Here is a 21400-nt window from a genome sequence, read left to right on the forward strand (position 1 = left end):
GCCCAGCCGCTCCGCGGCATGTGGGATCCTCCCAGACCGGGGCATGAACCCGTGTCCCCTGCATCGGCAGGCGGACTCTCAACCACTGCGCCACCAGGGAAGCCCTGCTCTTCATTTCTCGAAACGTGAATGAAGAAATCGTTTTTTCAGAATAAGTGGTTGATAACACGGCATTATTAGCCTTTAAAAATGTCCCAAAGGAATATTAGTTCTGCAGAATATTAACAAATCTTACTATTGTTAGCAAAACAATTCCATGAGCAAGTACATGTAGAAACAAAGACAAACAGGTTTCGTCACTGAAAGAACATGCTAGGCATTGTGAACTCTGTAATCGGTAGGTTCCCAAAGGATAGGGATTCATTGGCCCCTCACAGCTTTGCTAAGGTCCAAAGTCTTTGACAAGGATTAAGTGGACTCAATGAGAATTCAGTTAAGTCCGTGGATTTGTAACCATCATTTTAGGTGAGTCTGGGGGGACCTCTGCAAGCCTCCTTAGGTTAGCGGCACTGGGCGAGCCATGCTCTAGAGTCTGGCTGTGAGTGTGGATAACCTTCACTCGGGCTCAGAAGCCAGACTATTGGGCTCACATCCCAGCTACGCTAACTATTTACTAGCTGGGAGACCCTGGACTAATTAGCTAACCCTTCTAATACTCAGCACCTGATACATAAAATGACAATAATAACAATGATGATACCCATCCTACGAGGTTACTAAAGCAATGAATCAGATGACACATGGTGAGCACCTAGAGGAGACGCTGGCACTCAGCAGGTTCTCAATAAATACGAGTTGTTATTATTGGCAACACTATTACACACGCCCCACCATCTCACGATTTTTAAAAAGTTTCTCTTTTTGTGTAAGTGAGACCAGGAAACCCAACAGATAAAGCAGATGAAAGCAGAGTTGCTTGATTCAAGAATGCCCGGGTCCCCCACCCCACCCCAGGGGACACTTCAGAACAGGTGTAAAAACAACCATTTGCACACTATTTTGAAAACCAGAACACTAAAGTTTGCAACCCATCGATGTGACCCTCCATGGAATTTTTGATTAAATTCACAACGTAACAGTATATAAAGAAGTGCTTATTTAAATATTTAAATATTATTTGGGTTCTTTCCAGGTTTCCATAGTTACTCAATATTTAAATATTATTTGGGTTCTTTCCAGGTTTCCATAGTTACTCTTGTATCTCACTTGGACTCAGGTTGTGCAAAGCTTTATTCACACATTCAGTTTGCAACCAACACTACTGCTGAAACCTCTGCAAAGCCAGGGGTACTTATGAAAGTCTCCCTCTTGCGGCAGCGTGGTCTGATATAAAACACAATTCTCAACGCAGATCTGATTTTAATACCTAAATATTTCTTTATTCCTCTATCAATATATAATCACATTTCATCCCTACTTCTTGTGGGACACTTCTTTTTGACGTGAAGAGTTTTTGCTCCAAGCTAAATGCTCCCTCCTGAGCATCTTGGTATTTATGAACTAATATTACCATTGCATTTCACTAAAAAATTAATTTGAGTGTATAATTTTGTTGACATATGAGCAAAGGTATAAATACCTAGAAGCGGGTGGGAAATCCCACATCTGCAAGGCCTTGCATGGTATTTTGCTCAGCACCACATTGTGGAGAAGGGTGGTACTACTATCGGGTGCCTCTCTTTCCCATGTTTTCTAAGGTTTGAAAGCAAGACACTAGTTCTAAGCTGTAAACCTTCAAAATGAAGAAAAAATTGGATGACTCTCGCAGACATAATGTTGAATGGTTGAGATGAGTTTCAGGTTCAGTTTGTTGATATCGATTCAGCTACACTCAGGGCCATTGCTAACAACAAAGGTGTTTCTCCTTTGTAACGAGTCAAGTGTACTCACTGCACACTTAGTGGACCACGAACTGGTGAGGGAGTAAATAAACGTAAACCAGAAGAAATGAGGACGGTTTTACCGCCAAGCCCTCAGGGCAGAACTGAGCCTGGAGCTGGGGTGAGGGGCAGACTCACCTGAGAATGAAGCACTGAGGTCTCTGCTCCTGGAAAAGCTGGTGGAAGGCTCTCTCCGCACAGGAGAAAATGTGAGGTGGCAGAGAGGGGCAGGGCTGCCCCGCACTGCCCAGGTACAGCTGGGAGACCTGGAAAACAGGGCAGCACACAGGCAGGAATGTCCGTGAAAAGGGTTCAGGATCCTCTACCTCACGATGCTACTGACATAGTTCCCATACACAGAAGCACATAAATCTCTAATTCTGAGTCTCACTTGTAAACACAAAACATTTGCACAATGCTGCCCTTCTCGGCACATTTTAAGCATCCGTAATGACAAAACGGAGACACACATCTGAGCCTTATTATTCGGCTTGCAGGCTTTAAATCACTTGGCTGTCTTCAAAGAGAGCAACTCCCCAAAATCCAGTTCAGTAGCTCTCCATGAAGTAAGCTGAAACGGCGGCAACTTATATCAAATGCAATTTCTCTCAGCAACATTTAATTTCAGTAACATAAGACGGCAAAGGATATTTAATTTGAAAAGAAATCAGCTGCATCTGAAACATATAAATTTACAAATTTCTCGGAAAAAAGACGAAATGAACTTGATTTCAGGGCAATGGTGATTTTTAATGATCACCACGGTGATTCAGTGCTAGTATTTTTAGTCCTTGCGAGTTTCGAGTGAATTGAGTTATATTCGAATCAAAACTAAATGATAGGAGGACTTGTGAGTCATGAAGAAATATCAGACACACTTAATTTTTATTCTGCCAAATAACTGGCTTGTATCTTCAAAGATGTCAAGGTTGGAAAGTTCAAGAGTAGACTGAGGGACTGTGACAAATGGAAGGAAATTAAACGCCCAGTGGTCAGCGCACCCTGTGACGGTGGACTGGATCTTTGGTTGTTTGGGCATCACTGAGACAATGGAAAAGACTTGAACGAAGCCTCCTGATTAAATGGGAACGTAATTTCCCAATTTTGATGACTGTATGGAGGTTACATAGGAAAATGCCTTTGTCTGTAGTAAATACACAGTACGTGTACTCAGGGTTGACGGGGCAACATGCCAGCCAATTATTTTAAAACGGTTGAAGGAAAAAAGCTGTTTGTACTAATTATTTGCAATTTTTCCGTAAGTGTAAAATTATTTCAAATTATAGGGGAAATAATTTTTTCACGTAGCATCAATGATCTACAGCTACAAGAAAAAATTGGGTGACTCTCACAAAAATAATGTTGAATGGAATCTATCAGATACATATGAGAACACACTAGGAGATCCCATTTACAGAGAGCAAAAAAAAAAGCAGGTGAAACCAATCTATGTATGCTGTTAGAAGTCGGCCTGGCGGTACTTTGGGCAAAGGGTTAGGGATTGGAAAGAGCAAGTGTGGGCTCTGGAGGCTGGGAATGTTCTACCTCCAGTGCTGGTGGAAAAGCACAAGTCGTGTATGCATTATATCCCAATAAAAACATCAAAAGCCTAAGTCATTAAACATTGTGTTTCTGGTGCAGAGAGAGAAAAAGGAACCGCTGGAACAGACTACAGAACTCCACTCAGGCCTACTCGGTGAGATGTGGGGGCCACAGGGGCTGTGTCACTTATCCTTAAAGGAAGCTGTCAAGAAAATTGATTATTTGTAAAGGAAACAAACATCACTATCTCATGCCATCTGTAAAAATAAATTCCAACTGAATTTAAGTTCCAAATATGAACAGCAAAGCTTAACACATTTAGAAAAGTATGTAAAAACAGTACTCTTATGATTTGGGAGTAAGGGAATAGGGGTCAAAAACACGAATTGTATTGGGAAAAATCCTACAACATCATAGCTAACAACTCCTGTTCAACCACAAACAGCACACATATAATAATAAAAAAAACTCAGGCGAAGACAGAGAGGAAAGTAAGCTGGGCATACAATCAATAAATCCTCAGCATTTTATAAATGACTCTCACATATCAATAAGAAAAACTGGAAACAAAATAGAAAATTGGGCAAAGAGTGTAAGCGGAAAGGAAAGGCCAATCCACGTGAGAGAAGATGAAAAAACAGCTCTCTTCGTAACCAAGGAAATGCTATTTCAAACAATAAGGTGATACAGTGCGTGTGAACTATTGGTAACGTTATCAATAGCAGCTTAGTAACGATGGCGCTGGCCTCACTTGCTCTATGCCTGCTGCTCTTCTCAGCATTTTACACTCACTCATCCAATTCTCCTAGAAACCCGAGACTTGGATATGAGGATGACTGTCCTGCTTACAGATGAGGAAACTGATGCAAAGAAAAACGAGTGACAGGTCCAAGGTCACGTGGCAAGTTAGTGGTGGAGCTTGACTTCGAAATGAAGTTTTCTCTAGGGCTGAAAAACACATGTATAATACTGAGTGTTGTTCTAAGAAATTCTACGTGTAATTTGGCAGAAACTTCTAGACTTAAGGAGGTAGGTTTGACTAGCGATCTCTCTGTAGAAATTCTCAAACATGAACCAGGAACTACACACCAAACAATCTTCAGTACTCTCTGTAAGAGCAGAAAACAAGAAAGTAATTCTACGATAGGGATTAATGAATAAATATAAATAATTGTGTATTAAAACAATAAAACACTATAGGGTATTTAGAATGAATTAGCTAGACCCGAACCTTTTATCATGGAAAATTTTTTTTTTTTTTTTTTTTTGCGGTACGCGGGCCTCTCACTGCCTTGGCCTCTCCCGTCGCGGAGCACAGGCTCCGGACGCCCAGGCTCAGTGGCCATGGCTCACGGGCCCAGCCGCTCCGCGGCATGTGGGATCTTCCCGGACCGGGGCACGAACCCGCGTCCCCTGCATCGGCAGGCGGACTCTCAACCACTGCGCCACCGGGGAAGCCCCATGGAAAATTTTTGAAAGCATAATGATTAATGACGATTTTTGTTGTAAAAGAATATGGTTAGTATATTCTCTGAGTAAATTAAAACAGAAAATAATGGCACATGCAGTTTTTATTACATATATTTGTGCACGTCTACAGAATGAACAGACAGAAGACTGGATAAAAGGATAACTTCGGTGATGTGTATGTGTAGCCGATTCACTTTGTTATAAAGCAGAAACTAACACACCATTGTAAAGCAATTATACTCCAATAAAGATGTTAAAAGAATCTATTAACGGATAATAAAGAACAGTACATAAAAAAAAAAGGGTAACTTCGGGTAGTGATTGCCACCTTTTGTGAAAAGGAACAGGCTGAAGTGGAACTCAGTCTGTGTTGACATTACGCAGTGTCACTTAATCTCAGATACCATGTAATTGAAACAGACCTTTATTTTCAGTACCACCCAGAAAATACCATTACAATTAAACTAGCACACAGTGTCTTGGTATCACGTCTCTAAAGCTGCATCCCAACCTCAGGAGTGCGTGTGAAAACATAAGGCACGTTTCATTTTAAATTTTTAAGCGATAGGACACACGTGTGGGGGGTGGGCACACACTGCCTATTACGCTTGAACTTTTTGCATTTTGAATTATTCCAGAATTTAAAATAAATATAAAAGATATTCGAATGATAGTGACGTCTACATGATAATTCATAAGCCAGCTAGGAAGGTTTAGCCCACCTTTGTTCTCTTGCAGGATGAATTTCTATTTGGGGTTTGTTTGGGGTTTTTTAAACTTGCACTAACACTCTTTCACTTTCTCCCCAAGTCCAACCTGGATCTAACCTAATTTTGACAAAATGCTTTTAAACTCCATTCGTTTTTGTGAAGTCCTAGTAAGGATTTCGTTAGATGTTATCAACACAGTGAGACCCAAGAGATCCAGGAGCATGCCTGAATCTATGTGTACGTGGGGTTCATCTCACATTCCTGCTGTGTTTCTTAAAACCTATTTGGAGTTCGGTATTCTCCTTAGGCTAAGTTTCACTAACATTAGATGTGGTAAAGAATCGTGAGTGTCCAAAATTTTTTCATGATAATCAAACCAATAACCTTTCTCAGTTCCCTTTTCCTGTAAAGCTTCTTCTTTTCATGCCATGTTAGAGTTTGTATTGTAGAATACTCCATTGCTACCACCTGGTAATACTTTGCTTGATGCTAATTCTACACTTAAGAAGTAATGTAAATATGAAATAATAATTTTAATAGAATAGCATTTTCCACTTATTTATATTGAACCTTGAAGGTTTTCACCAAGCCGTTCTAGTTTTCTGAGTGACTGACAAACCACCGACTTTACATTGGTTACCATGATCGTTACTAATAGTATTGCATGTTCCCATTTGGTCCAGAAAATATTGTCAGGGTCAGACCCTTCCTTTCCCACAGGCCATCTCTCTCCATTTCACCTTATTCTCTCCATGTCTGTATCATTTGGGAACAAGAGGATTTTGGTCCGTGGGCATTGTAAGTGCTCTTTCACAAATGAGATGGCATCACATAAGCTTCATTCGGGTTATTGCTAGTCTTTGCTGGACTCTGTGAGCCCAATAAGTAAGGTCCTTCTTTACGGATCAATTCCCTCCTATTTTCCACTGTGCATGATACCTGTCAATAAACATCCAGGAGATTCGCAGGATCCTGCCACGGTCTGATTTCTGAAGCCAGCCATGCAGCGTGTAGCTTATGAGAGTGCCATTCACGGGCCCCTAACATCAGGGTCCTGGTAATCTGTGGAACCTGATGCCAAGGGCTCGACGGGGCGTGGCTGCTGTTTTCACACCATAGTATGAACATGTCACTCTACTTGCCCGATTGGATTTCCCACTCATTATCTTATACCTATACATAGATGACACACCCTGAAAAAAAAAGTTTGTTGTACACAAACAGTCACATACAATGACTAGTTATATGTCTCTGGGCTCAGCATTTGGGTCCCTGAGAGTAGTCTGTCCTGCATCTGCTCTGCGGCTACAAGACCTGGATTTACATTGTCTCTGCCACTCATGAGAGAACTTTAGAAAGCCTAGTTGATCTCCTGAAGTCTCGGTTTATCCATCTGCAAAGAGGGAACGATAACACACTGATTGGGTCCCTTTGGGGATTAAACGTGGTAGCATACGTAAAGCCCTTTGCGGCAGGCCTGCCGTGTGCTAACCCTACACTAAACCCAGGAGAGCTCTCCTTCCACGGCTAAGAAGCCCAGCCACCCTAGCTACTCGCCAAACGCCAACATGCCGGCCGTGGGGACATCTGGAGGCCGGCAGCATCTGGAAGTCAATGGAATGTGAAAGCAGAGGAAGCCCTAGGCCTGGCCTCCCACACTAGGTGTCGTGGTACACTTTGGAGGAGCTGAATCTCATCTGTAAGTCGAGGATTCAGGGTGGCTGATCAGTCTTGTACTGCGCGTAGTCAAAAACAGGACCTTGCGAAGTCATCCCCGGGTATTCGTCATCCTTTTGCACACTGAGATCTCAAGGTGATATATCTCTGGTTTGTGAACTCCACAGTAAAGGTTATGGTGAGAAACAATCGAGAAAAGTCTGATACTGAGTGTGAAGAGCCGATGCAGATTCACTGCCCAGGCATTTATTCTCAGACGTGTGCCTGCGCGTTGGTTTTCTGAACCCTGCTTTGCCAATGCCGTAGGCTTGGTCCTTGAATGACGCCATCTTCCCTGGGATTGTTACCTCCCCTCCCCCTTCTCCTCCTTCCCCTCCTTTTCCTGCACCTGCTCCTGTGACAGAACTCCCAAAATGATTATGGGTACCTGTAATTCCTTTTGCCCTAGTCGGTCATGCTTCCACACACACTTAGCCCAGGGATGAGGCTGGGGTAAGAATGGGTGGGCAAGTTCCAAGGCAGTTTTAAAGCAATGGTGGAACTGACTTTTGGTAAGAAGAGTGGGAGGTGGGGTAGTGGGAGGTCCTCTCGTACCCGGGAAGCATCTCTGTAATAATTCTTAGTAGCGTCCTCTGGAGTTTAGAGAGAGTAATCTCTTTCTCTCTTCCTCTCTCTTTCTCTCCCCTACCCCATGCCCCTCCAGCATCTGCGAGTGCGTCCCTGCTTCAAGAACACACGTCTCCTCCTTTTATCCCCTGCTCCTAATTAGGGATTCTGTTTCGGACTGGAAGCAGCCTTGTGGCTGCACAAAACACAGAGAGCTCCCACGACAGTGCGTTTGATCCGAAAATACTAGGCAAAGAGATACGACAATATGCTTCGCTATCCACAGTGATGTGGACAACACAGCAGAGATCATGCTGCGTCTTCAGCTGCCTGGAATGATTTTCCACAAGCAATTTCTTTTTAATTTTGAGTCTCATGATTCAAGCTGGAAAGTGTTTTAGAAAAATGTATAAACGCAGTATCATATCCTTTCTTATTCCATTGCTTTAACATCATAATACTCTTCTGAAAGCGGTCATGATGTTCAAAGACCTCTAAACCAACTGACCTTGAATTAATCAAAAATACATGGGAAATAGAGTTAGTGTAACATTTGATTTTAGACGTCTGTCTAGTGACTACAATCGTAAGAATTTCGCATTATAAGCGCAAAGAAATCTTTTGACAAAATAACATTCCTTGTCAATATTTTCTCAGAAGAAACTAAAGTCACTATTATCTAACCATTCAGTGTAGGATTTTCTGAGAAGCTTGATTTTACTTACTGTTTCGGTTTTTGCTTCTTAATCATTTGATACAAACAGGCATGTCTAGTGAGTGTTACTCTACATTATTAAATGATATTTTAAATTTTATACTCACCATGGTGGAATAAATTGGAATCTCCTTGAATGGATTAACAAGCAGGAGGATGTCCCCAATAAAAGTCTGTTAAAAGGAAAGGATATAAATAGTTATTGGACCATATAAATAGCACCTTTAAAGTTAAAAATTATATAATTTTAAAATCACTGAGCAAAATATAGAGAATAAGTCAAAATCACACTTTACCATTTTGTGAATTGTTTTAACAGTTTGTAAATAAATAGAAAATTCAAATAAAATTAAACCAATAGGCTTGTTCCACTGAACACATAACAAGTGAAATGACTGAATTCTAAGAATTTCTTATCTTAAAGGGGTTTTATAATCACCAGTTGAATAAAAACACACAGAATTAAAACACATGGCCAAATGGAGTGGAGGCGGTGAATGGGGTATGAATTCTATGTTGCTGCATAAGAATAATAATAAAATGTATAACAGAAAAGTTAGTAAAGCACAAAAAGCAAATAAAAATAATTTTAATTAAAAAAAAGACAAGTAATGAGATGGCATAAAGAACAGATGGACCAAATAAAAATCAAATAATAAAATGTTAGATTTAAACCCAAATACATCAGTAATTATGTCAAATGTAAACTACTAACTAATTAAATGACAAAGATTATGAACTGGATTAAAATGCTAACTCAAATATAAAGACTAAGAAAACTTGAATGTTAAAGGATGAAGCAAGATACACATGCAAACAGTAATTACTGCAAGAAACGTGGTTTAGCAATATTCAATTCATAGAAAATAGACTTTAAGGTAGGAAGCAGTACCAGTGATAAAAAGGGACATTTCACAATAATAAAATGATAAATCAGGAAGATATAGCAATTCTAAAATTCTATGAGACTGAAATCTAGCATAAAACTATAAGGAGAGAAACATGAACTCACAGTGATAGTGGAGAACCTTAACAATTTTTTCTTAGTAACTAATGGAACAAACAGACAAAATTTTGAAATAAATAATTACCAAGCTGACTAACTGACTTATATAGAACACTATTACCAAGAACCGTACAATATACATTCTTTTAAGCTGAACACCGACCAGTTTCATTATATTCAAAGTTTGAGTCACGTAGAGTATGTTCTCTGATCATGGGAGAATTACGATAGAAATTAATAATGGATATCTAGAAAATCACCAAATGTTTGGAACTTATACATCTGCAAATAACCTATGAGCCAGAAAAGGAATCATAATGCAAATGAGAAAATATTTTGATTATGACATAACATGTGAGATGCTACTAAAGGTATACTTGGTATGAAAATTATTGCCTGAAATGTGTATGTTAGAAAAGAAGAAAGGCAGATCATGATCTAAGTATCCATTTCAAGGAGCTCATCAAATTACATCAAATTATGCAGAATTAAATAGCCAATATAAGAGCAGAAATTAAAGGAATAGTAAACAAATGCCAAGGAATAAAAAACAAAAGCCAAAAGGCAATCTTGAAAAATCTAATAAAAATATAGTACCCTAACAAGATTGACTGAGGAAACAAGAGGAAATGCACCAACTACCAATATCCCAAATATGACATCACTACAGATACCACTGACATGAAAACAGATGAAGAGGATATTAGGAATCATATTTTAGTCACTAAGTTTGGATATTTAGATGATGTGGACAGCAATCCACCATCTTACCAAAACAAATGTACCAAGGTATAGGAAATCTAACTAGTATTATTTTTTGTACAAGAAATTGAACCTATGTCTAAAACCTTTCCACAAAGAAAACTAAGAATTCACCAGTGAATTCTTCTCAATGCTGATGTACAGATAAACAAATGTTATACAAATTATTCCAGGGCTTCCCTGGTGGCGCAGTGGTTGAGAGTCCGCCTGTCGATGCAGGGGACACGGGTTCGTGCCCCGGTCCGGGAAGATCCCACGTGCCGCGGAGCAACTAGGCCCGTGAGCCACAACTACCGAGCCTGCGCGTCTGGAGCCTGTGCTCCGCAACGGGAGAGGCCACGATAGTGAGAGGCCCGCGCACCGCGATGAAGAGTGGCCCCCGCTCGCCACAACTAGAGAAAGCCCTCACACAGAAATGAAGACCCAACACAGCAAAAATAATAAATTAATTAACTCCTACCCCCAACATCTTCTTTAAAAAAAAAAAAATTATTCCAGAAAACAGCAAAGAGGGAACATGATTCACTTCATTTTAAGAGGCCTCAATAAACTGGATATTAAAAACCTAACTAGTACCTTGAAAGAAAAGAAAATTATAGCTGGTCTCTCTCATTAAAAGATATGCTAAAATCTTGAGAAAAATGTTGACAAGTTGAATCCAATAAGACACTCAACAGATAATATATTTCCACCAAATTGCTTTATTCTAGTAACCCAAGGTTGGCTTCATATTAGAAAATTAACCCTTGTAATTCATAATACTAAGGAGTCAAGAACTGAAGTTATAGGATCATCTCAATAAATGACAAAAAACATTTAATAACATTCAATTCCCACTCTTGATTAAAAATAACTTTGAAAACTATTAATATAACGGAACTTCCTTAATCTACAAAAAGTGATTACACCTACGGCACAGCTACTGCTAACAACTTGCTTAATGATAAAACAGAGATTTTAATAATAAAAAACAGATTTTAATGATAAAACACAGATTTTAATAATAAAACAGCTTTACTCTGGGATCAGAAACAGAACAGGAGTGTCAATTATTGTCACTGCCAGTCATCTTTTTATTAACAGCCGTATACCATGAAACAATGCAAGAAAAGAAAGTAAAGAAACTATCAAGATTTAAAAGAGACACAAGAAAGTCGTTATTTGGAGACTACGTAGCAGTGTGTGCAGAAAAGCCAAAGGAATCTCCACGTAAGTTAATACTTACATATGGATATAGCAAGTTTGATGAATAAAATGTGCTTACAAAAAATCAAAATCGTATCTCTATATTAGCCATAAACAATTAGAAAACACAATTGCTTGTTATTTTCAATAAGAAAATAACATTTATTATAGCATCAAAACTTGAAAAATGCCTAAAATAGATCTAATGCAAACAGGGCTTCTGTACCAATTTTTTTTTAATGTTCCAGAAAAATTAAAGATGACCAAAGGACGGATAGTAACGTGCCATGAAACAAAAAATCCAATATTGGAAAAATCTCAATTATTCTCATCTAATCTGTACATTCAAAGCAATACCAATGAAAATCCAACGGAAATTGATAAGTGGACTTGAAAATATGTATGAATGTCCAAGAGTCATTAGCCAAGACATTTTGAAGAACAAAGTCAGAGGACTTTCTATATATCAAGATTTATTATATAGCTATAATGATTAAGATATTTTAGCACTGGTTTACAGACAGACTAACAGATCCCTACAACAGAAGACCAATTTCAGAGAGACTCACTCCCTATGGCAAGTTTGTTTATAACAAAGGTCTCACTGCAATGCGTGGGGGGAATCCACATGGGAAAATATTCGTCTTGACCCTCCTCTTTTACCACTGTGAAATCATTTCCACACTGGTAATGCACCTGAAATGTTCAAGTTAAAACAGCCAAACTGCAAGAAGGAAATATAAGAAATATAAGAAAATATTTTCAGGACCAAGGCCAAAATTCTTTAAGCAGGACACAAAAAGTACCAACCCTAAAGAACTTTGTAAAAACCGCAAATTTCTCTTTATCTAAAGACACTTTAGAAGACTAAAATGCAAGCCACAAACTGGGAGAAAATGTTTGCAATAAATATATATCTATATCTGTACATATCAGACAAAGAAAGGATATCCTGAATATTTAAGAAACCCCTACACATCAAGGAGAAAATGTCAAGCAACCCATTTATTTTTAAATGGCAACATAATTTGGAGACACTTCACAAGATAAGATAATCAAATCAGCAACAGACACCTATTGGTCAACATCATTCGTTATGTGGAACTAATTTTAAAAACCTCAGCTAAAGCTGGACTTGTAACAGGCCTGGAGGGGGTGATTTCACACCCCTACCATGCATCCTTAATTACCCCAAACAGGAAGAGCCCTACATCTATCTATAACAGAAAGATGTCTCTATTTCACTGACCAACAGAAAGAAAAAAACATCTTTCAGCCTGAGGACAGCCTAGCCCATCAGAGACTGGAGCAGCCCAACCAATGAGAAGCCTCCATGCTCTGGACTGCATGCTTCCTCCAATGGATCCTTTAGTTATTACAGCCCCTCCCAAACCCTCTCTTTTCCCTATAAAAGCAAGCACCCCTTCCTTGTTTTCGGGATTTGCCTGTGGTCTGCCATAGTTTGCACAAGCCGAATTTCAATTCCTCTGCTCTTCCTGAATAAACTTGCTTTTGCTGGTAAAATAACCGGCTATTATATTATTAAAGTTGACAGTTATCAGGGAAATGTAAGTTAAAACCAAAATGAAGTACCACTGCACAACTGCCAGAATGGCTAGATTTTTTTTTTTTTTTAATTAATAACACAAATAATACTGATAACATCCAGTGTTGGTCATGACGTGGAAACCTAGATGTCCGTATTGGGCATGTAGCCACTTTGAGATACTATTTGGCTGTATCTCCTGAAGCTGAACACACCTGATGATGCTGGCACTGTAGTCCTAGGTGAGCACCTCACAAAAGACGTGAGGCTGTGTGTTACTCCAAGAGCTACTTAATATGTGTGCCCCCCAAAAGGCATAGCATGGTTTATAACAGTATTATTCATAGTAACCAAAAAGTGGAAACAACTCAAAGATTCCTCAATTGTAGAGTAAATAAATAAAAGAGGATATATTCATACAGTGGCTTATTGTACAGTAGCTTACTTACAGGGATAAAAACAAATAATTGCTGCTACAAGCAACACTATAGATGAGTATCAGAAACATAATGATGATGAAAGATGACAGACACAAACAAGAATATACCGGATGATTCCTTTTCTACAAAATTAAAAGAAATTCAAAACTAATCCATAAGCGTATATGCCAGAAACTTTTGTAATGATTACATTAAACTGGGGAAGGAGCTTCTTACACTCCTTTTCTTTATGAAGCTGCTGGTTACATAGGTGTGTTCACCAAATAAAAACTCATGAAGCAATACTTTCATGAGCTGTGCATTATTCTCTTTATATGTTATAATGCATGACAGCATTCACTTAAAAGAAGGATTGGCCAGTATTTTATAGCCAAGTAAAGGAGGAAGGAAATAAAAGTGAAATAATTGAACCAAAGGGGAACTTTATTAGTGAAGTATCTGAAAATTAGTCTTAAATTCCAGAGAAGAAAAATGAAGATAGAAAGTAGATTGAGGAAGAATTGAGAAATCTGTTAATTAAGCAAGATGAGGAACATTAAAATAAAATAAAAATACCCTAAAATGCATTTTTTATGGAGATATAATTTGGGGGGGGCCTAAATATTGAAGGAATCCGGGACTATCTGAAAATATATTTTGTGATAAAAATAGTTTATAAAACTATTACTTGAATGTTAACAATGTTATTTATTCTGTGCACTTCCTGGTGAGTGAATATCACATTACCTGCAATTCACTTTCTGTTTGATGGTTCGGGAACTTCCTACTCCTACAGACAGAAGGGAAACTTCCCAATCTGATATCCAAATGGGAGGCGATACACTCAGTTAAAAGAGCAACTTGCAGATTGTTCCGAAAGATCATCTTATATAACAAATCAGACTATAGGACTATAGCAAAAAGAGATGAAAACCCTGGTTGAACAGTTAATTCAGCTGCAGTGTTTTCTCTTGGGCGCTGATGGGCCCAGATAGCAGCAGCAGAGGTGGTATGCTGTCTGCATTTTGAAGGCAGGGCTGACGAGATTGGCAGGAAAATCACATGTGGGGTATGTAAGAAAAAGAAGCACCAATACTCTTCCAGTCATTTTGGCCTGAAAACTGAAAGAAAGACGTTGTCATTAACGGAGATGGGAGGGGCATGTTGGGAACGGACAACCAAATTTGAATATTTTAATGTTGAAACATCTACTAAACTAGTGCTTTTGTAGTTGTGGGGAGGGAACACTTTTATTTCCAATTCACTGTGGACTAATACTTCCGCAAAACATAATAAAAAACTCCTGGAAAAATGAAATTGAAAAAGACAAAGGCATACAAAAAGCAAGGCTTGATTCTTATGAGATTCAACAGACAGAAATTAAACCATTAAATTGCTATAAGAGTTTCTAAAAGCTTACTCTGAGGGCAGACTGGTAATAAAAAGTTCACATATCCAGTGGTCCAGAGACTACACTGCGAGAATCACCTATTACTATTCAATCAATAACGTTTAAATTGCTTGTCTATCCATTAAAGGCAAATTCAAATACCATAACTTGGAGCACTCATTACAAAATTGATCCTAGGTAGTGCAGCTCTTCAATATTTCAGGTCTACAGAAGAGGAAATCATGCCTCACACAGTGAAAAGTTTATATCCTCAAAAAGAAAACCACAGGCCCAAAATAGAGTCCCGTATGCTAGGCCAGGCTAACCGACAGGGGCGTAATACCTAACCTAACTGAAGCTTCCACCTCCCCCAGAAATGTGGTCTTGACCAGACAGTCAGGAATTTTCCGTTTGGTACCAGTAAGGTAATATGTCACATGCCCCTCTCCATTCCCCAAAAGATGATGAGGTAATCGCTACATAGACCCCTCTGTTCCCCACAGGTAGTTACCTAAGCCTGAAGCAATATTTTTTATGACTTCCTTATCTTGCCTTTAAAACCCTTCCCTTTCTGTGGCCCCCTGGAGCTCCCCTCTGCTAGCTAGATGGGGTGTTGCCCAATTCATGAATCATTCAATAAAGCCAATTAGATCACTAAAATTTACTCAGTTGAATTTTGTTTTTTAATAGTATTTTATATGAACTTCAGCAAAGCAGGGAACCCTAATTCTGATTATCCAGGTAGAGAGAGAAACCCAGTAGAGTTAGCAAAGAGAGTCTACGAAGGTGGTCCACTGTGTGGGGTCTGCGACATGACTCCGATAAACAGGTGGGAAGTAGTTGTCACTTCAGATGAGGAAGTGCAAGACCAGCAGGGGTCCTGTTCCCCCTGAGCTCAGAGTCTAGCATGGCAGCAAGATGCTAATCAAACCACCACCGAGGTTTATAATCACAAGCGGTGAGAAGTGTGCTACAGAAAGATGGTCCACAGAGACTTAATCTGGAAGTTCTGGGAAGGATTACTTGAAGACTGAAGAAGTATTGAGTGGGAGTTTATAAAACTATGTACTATGTGGAGGAAGAAAGAGAACTTTATGGAAAAAAAGACAGTCTAAGGGGAATCCCTGATGCAGGAAGGTGGGCAGCGACCAGTGACTAGGAATCATCAACGATAGTGTTTAGGGACCAGATCATGAATAAGGCTTGTGGCTGTCCTTCCAAGAAAAATGACAAGCCTCAGAAAAGTTTTAAGACTGGGAGTTTCGAGATTACATTTGTTCTTTACGAAAATTACTCTAGTTCATTATGAAGTTTCCACTAGAAAGTCAGAAGGCTATTGGAGAAAAGATGATGAGGATGGTGCCCGCTAGGATGCAGAGTAGTAGATATTGGGAGATAAAAAGCCACTTGAAAAGCATTTAAGAAATAAGAGAAATCAAAACTATTCAAGCAGTGGTCTGCGGATAATGTGATTAAGAAGTTAAAATGAAGAAGAATCAACACGATGCTGGAAAAGGAGAGACAAGAGAACAAAAATAACACAAAAGCAACAGGGCAGTAACAGACCAAACTAATCAGGCTTCACCACTTTCTGCTGATGACTCAATTCCATTAATTTTGATAGAAGTATTTAATTTTAAGTGTATTTACAGTGGCGGGCAATTTATCGCATCATTAAGACACTGCATTGAATGTTCATGGGTTAATCAGCACCTGACAATTTATTACTTGTAAAGAAATCTCTGATTGCACATTTACATAAAAATTACTTCATCAGTTTCTCAGCAGAGTAGGAAAAATAACGGGTGTTATCAAAAAGGGATAGCAGACATATGCATAATCAGATGTCTCTATAGACATTCTGATTGAATTGCTCTGAGATGAATTTAACAAAATCAATGAGAGAGAGAGAGACACTGAGAGTGCATAGTGTCAAAATTGATATACGTATTGGAAGAAATAGCACATATAAACCAGAAGAGAACCACAGCAAATCAATTCTCCGTGCTGTTTGCCATCTAAGTCATACATTTGTATGCTATTATCAGAGATGTGTATATAAATTATTTACTAGACAAAGACATTTCCTGATAATTTAGAAGAACAATAGTTTTTCTTTCATGCAAATAGAGAGGCATCCCTCACGCACACTTAGCTTTTCCTCTTTGGCTTCGTTCTCCAGATCTAGGAGGCTGAGTTAAAGCAGATGAAAGAAACAGCATTTTTATAAGTGATCTGCAGATCCTGCTGGTTCTAGCAAGATCTTCTTCTCCAGCAAACATGACAAGAGGAAAGTTGTCTACCCTCAGGGCTCCAACTTTCTCTTAACAACCCTGAAATGTGAATCTTTGCAGAAACTGCCTTCTAACTGAATCAGAAGAATTGACCCAAACTCTGAGAAATCCACCTTAGGCTTTCAGCATGACCAGAAGTAACAATGAGCCCCTTCCTTGTCGCATTTGCAGCACTGACGGGTGAAAATACGCAGCAAGACAAAAGCAGTGCAAAGGCAATTTCAAGGGCACTTACATAGATCTGATTGTTCCCAAAGCGCTTCTGAATTTCGTAAAGCAGGCTGCTGTCGGTAAGCTGGCTGAGCGTTGCCAGGTCATCGTTCGGAGCGGGAGGTATCAGCTTGACCTGGGGGAAAAATAGGTAAGATCAATCCTAATTGCTTTCCAATCAACTGTCTTCACAGTTGTTTGTTCCATTTTCAATTACATGTCAAAAGTTTACAGACCACATGAATTCGAAACTGTTATTAAAAGATGAAATGGTTCACTTGTAAGGAACAAAAAATTCAACGGTCACAGAAATGTATTCAGGTGAGAATCTCTGTTCTATACCCACCAGCCAGGGCACACACTCATACACGCAACTACACACACAACCTGCATGTGACCCCACGTCCCTCCAATCATGAAGTCTGATTAAGACAGCTCTGAACTGTGCTGAGTCCTTTTTAAGACCAGCTGTTGAAAGCTCACGTTTTTCAGTGCTTCCAAAGCTAAAGGAAAACTCCTACCACGAAACTGGAATGGGAGGAAAGCAGTGTGCCTGGACTTCAGTTTCTGAAGACATGGAGGGAGGCACTGGAACTTAAAAGTAGCCTCTCTAGAATTCTGGCTTGTGTATCTTCTTCTGTTCTACATTACTCCTAAGTTTCAGGTCGTGTGAGATTAAGATGATTCTGTCAGAAAGAAAAACACTGCTTTCCTACTCAATTTTATATTGAGTGACAGAGTTGAAAAACTGGACAATATTTCAAAAAAAAAAAAGGTAAATCTGAAATATTTAAATTAGATAAAAATCTATTATTTACAAGTCAGAAATGGGCAATGTTTAGTTTTATTTATATAGACAAAGGTCTCTCGCAAGTTGGCATACGTATTGAACTCCCAAAGCAATCATAAAAAGGAGAAAAACCAAGAGCAGGAATTTTTTTTCCTTCAGAAGGAATGATTTACGCTAAGATAATAAAATTCCTCGTATATCCACAGCTCTCAGAAGCTCAAGGCAAATTTCTGCATGCACGTTAAAAAAAAAAAAAGCAGGAACTAGCACTAACAGAAGTTTCATGTTTGTTCCAACAAGGCTGAAAAAGCTATTGCGGCATATCTTTGGAATTCTTGAGGGTTTTCATCTCCAGTCACAGCTGCTGCACGGGTTAGAGAAAGTACTACTAGGCTGACAGTAAAAATGTGAAGACTTCCCAGCCTGCTTGGAGTAACCAAACGTGAAAATACAGCGTTAGGGTAGATCAAGGGAAGAATTCCTTGTAGTTAGCATAACAGATTCCAAAATGATCAGGAATGAAGCTTTGATAATCAGTCTGAAGCAAGGGGCACATTCTTTCTAAAGATTCCTAAAGCGCTGTGACAGCTGATAATATGTCTGTGAATATTTTTATGTCATAGTTGTAGACTCAGTCGTGTATGCTACCAGTGTCTCCCAAACAATTATGACAACAGTCAAAACAGAGACGGGATAAATATGTAAAAAACAAAAACAAAAACAAAACTTAACATCTTCGCTAGGATTGATCATTATGGTTCTTATGAAGATATACAAATATCCATATATATACATACATTTCTCTCTATATATGTATACATTTCCAAAAATACAAATCTGAAACACAAAACAGACATAATTCAGAATAGAAAGTCAGGAAGAAATTAGAGAAACACTTTGAGAAATGTTTCAAGACCCAAAAGGAATTTACACCTTGGAAATACTCTGAATTCACTGATTCCTCGTCTCCACTTGCCAACACTGCTTTCAGTGCTGTCAAATTTCCTGTTTTGTTCTGTTGTGTTTGGTTGTGTTTTCTCTCTCTAGGACATAAGTAGTATATGTCCAGGAACCAGAAATTCAGTGGGCAGACAGAAGGTCTGACAATTGGGATAAGAGCAAGAAGATTCTGGGGAAAGGCTGTTTGCAGGAAAGAAAGAAGTAGGCATGAAAGAAGAGGAAAGAAGAAATTAGAAAAGAACGAGCTGACCAGGATGGTCCTACAGGGAAAGGGGTGATGATCTGACAAAATATTAAGCTTCCCGGGCTTCCCTGGTGGCGCAGTGGTTGAGAGTCCGCCTGCCGATGCAGGGGACATGGGTTCGTGCCCCGGTCCGGGAGGATCCCACATGCCGCGGAGCGGCTGGGCCCGTGAGCCATGGCCGCTGAGCCTGCGCGTCCGGAGCCTATGCTCCGCAATGGGAGAGGCCACAACAGTGAGAGGCCCGCGTACCGCAAAAAAATATATATATATTAAGCTTCCCAAAGCTGAAGCCCATCACCGTGCCTGCACAGCACCTTGTTCTTACCTGCTTTGCATTCTATGAGATGTTTCTTAGAGAGTGCAATATATCAGGTCCTTTTGTTTGCTGAGAATTTACACTTTTGTGTACCTGGATGCTGGTATGTCCAAGGACTACAGAAAGAGAACCATCACCTATCTTCAAACTCCCTATATGCACATGCAGCCATGGAACACACACGTTCTCTCCTGTGCACAGAACTGTCACAGGGCAGCAGGGCTCTGGGAAATGAAGCCGGAGCTTGCTGTCGTGTCTCCAAAGAGCACTGGATACAGCAGAAAAGAAACACTTGTGACTCTAGGCAATTTGTTTAACTTTCTTGAGTCTGAGTTTGGTCGGTTTAAATACTCAATTTGAAACTTGAGAGTCAGTTAACTAGCAAAAGTGAATTATAACTTGCCCACAGTAGAATTTTGGGGATTAATGGGCAGAAGACATTAAACAGACATTTCTCCAAAGAAGACATACAGATGGCCAAGAAGCATATGAAAAGCTGCGCAATATCACTAATAATTAGAGAAATGCAAATCAAAACTACAGTGAGGTATCACCTCACACCAGTTAGAATGGGCATCATCAGAAAATCTACAAACAACAAATGCTGGAGAGGGTGTGGAGAAAAGGGAACCCTCTTGCACTGTTGGTGGGAATGTAAACTGATACAGCCACTATGGAAAACAGTATGGAGGTTCCTTAAAAAACTAAAAATAGAATTACCATAAGACCCAGCAATCCCACTACTGAGCATATACCCAGAGAAAACCATAATTCAAAAAGACACATGCACTCCAATGTTCATTGCAGCACTATTTACAATAGCCAGGTCACGGAAGCAACCTCAATGCCCATCAACAGACGAATGGATAAAGAAGATGTGGTACATATATAAATGGAATATTACTCAGCCATAAAAAGGAACGAAATTGGGTCATTTGTAGAGACACGGATCGATCTAGAGACTGTCATACAGAGTGAAGTAAGTCAGAAAGAGAAAAACAAATATCGTATATTAATGCCTATATGTGGAACCTAGAAAAGTGGTACAGATGAACCGGTTTGCAGGTCAGAAATAGAGACACAGATGTAGAGAACAAACATGGACACCAAGGGGGGAAAGCGTTGGGGGGCAGGTAGTGGTGGATGAATTGGGAGATTGGGATTGACATGTATACACTAATATGTATAAAACAGATAACTAATAAGAACCTGCTGTATAAAAAATAAATAAAATTCAATAAAAGATATTATAGGTGAAAGCATTTGTCAGCTCTGAAAGGATTATTTTATATTATTTTTTTAAAAAATAATCTATACTTTCATAGAAAAAAGGAAAACCCAGTGTCGACTGGAATTACATGAATTAAGAGCAGATAAATTAGTGGATAGAGGATTCAACCACTGTGGCAAAACCTTACAGTCAGTCAATATAAATAACAGTAATAAAAACAATAAATATGTCTTGCTGAGTTTTTGTTTGTTCTTGGTAACTGTGCTGTCACCTTATAGCCTTAGTCTTTTGTCATCTTCAAAACAACCAAATAAGGTGAGTACTATGTTCCCATTTTACAGATGGGGCTTAGTGAGATTAAGGGGCTTCTAGAGTCACAGAGCTCCAGAAGCAGACCTGAGCCAGAGCAAATCTGCCTGACTCCATCCTCCTGTCTCTTTACTCCCA

General features: G+C 39.3%; 1 protein-coding gene across 1 annotated transcript in view; it reads right to left on the reverse strand.

Annotated features, from left to right (window-relative positions):
• Positions 1-21400, reverse strand: part of MYO16 (myosin XVI) — a 427770-nt gene that overhangs the window by 252392 nt on the left and 153978 nt on the right. The window contains 3 exon segments of the mRNA XM_067712857.1: positions 2019-2146; positions 8708-8773; positions 17438-17548. Coding sequence (XP_067568958.1) covers positions 2019-2146; positions 8708-8773; positions 17438-17548 — 305 coding nt within the window.

This window comes from Pseudorca crassidens, chromosome 18, assembly GCF_039906515.1.
Source record: "Pseudorca crassidens isolate mPseCra1 chromosome 18, mPseCra1.hap1, whole genome shotgun sequence".
In the NCBI taxonomy this organism is placed as follows: domain Eukaryota; kingdom Metazoa; phylum Chordata; class Mammalia; order Artiodactyla; family Delphinidae; genus Pseudorca; species Pseudorca crassidens.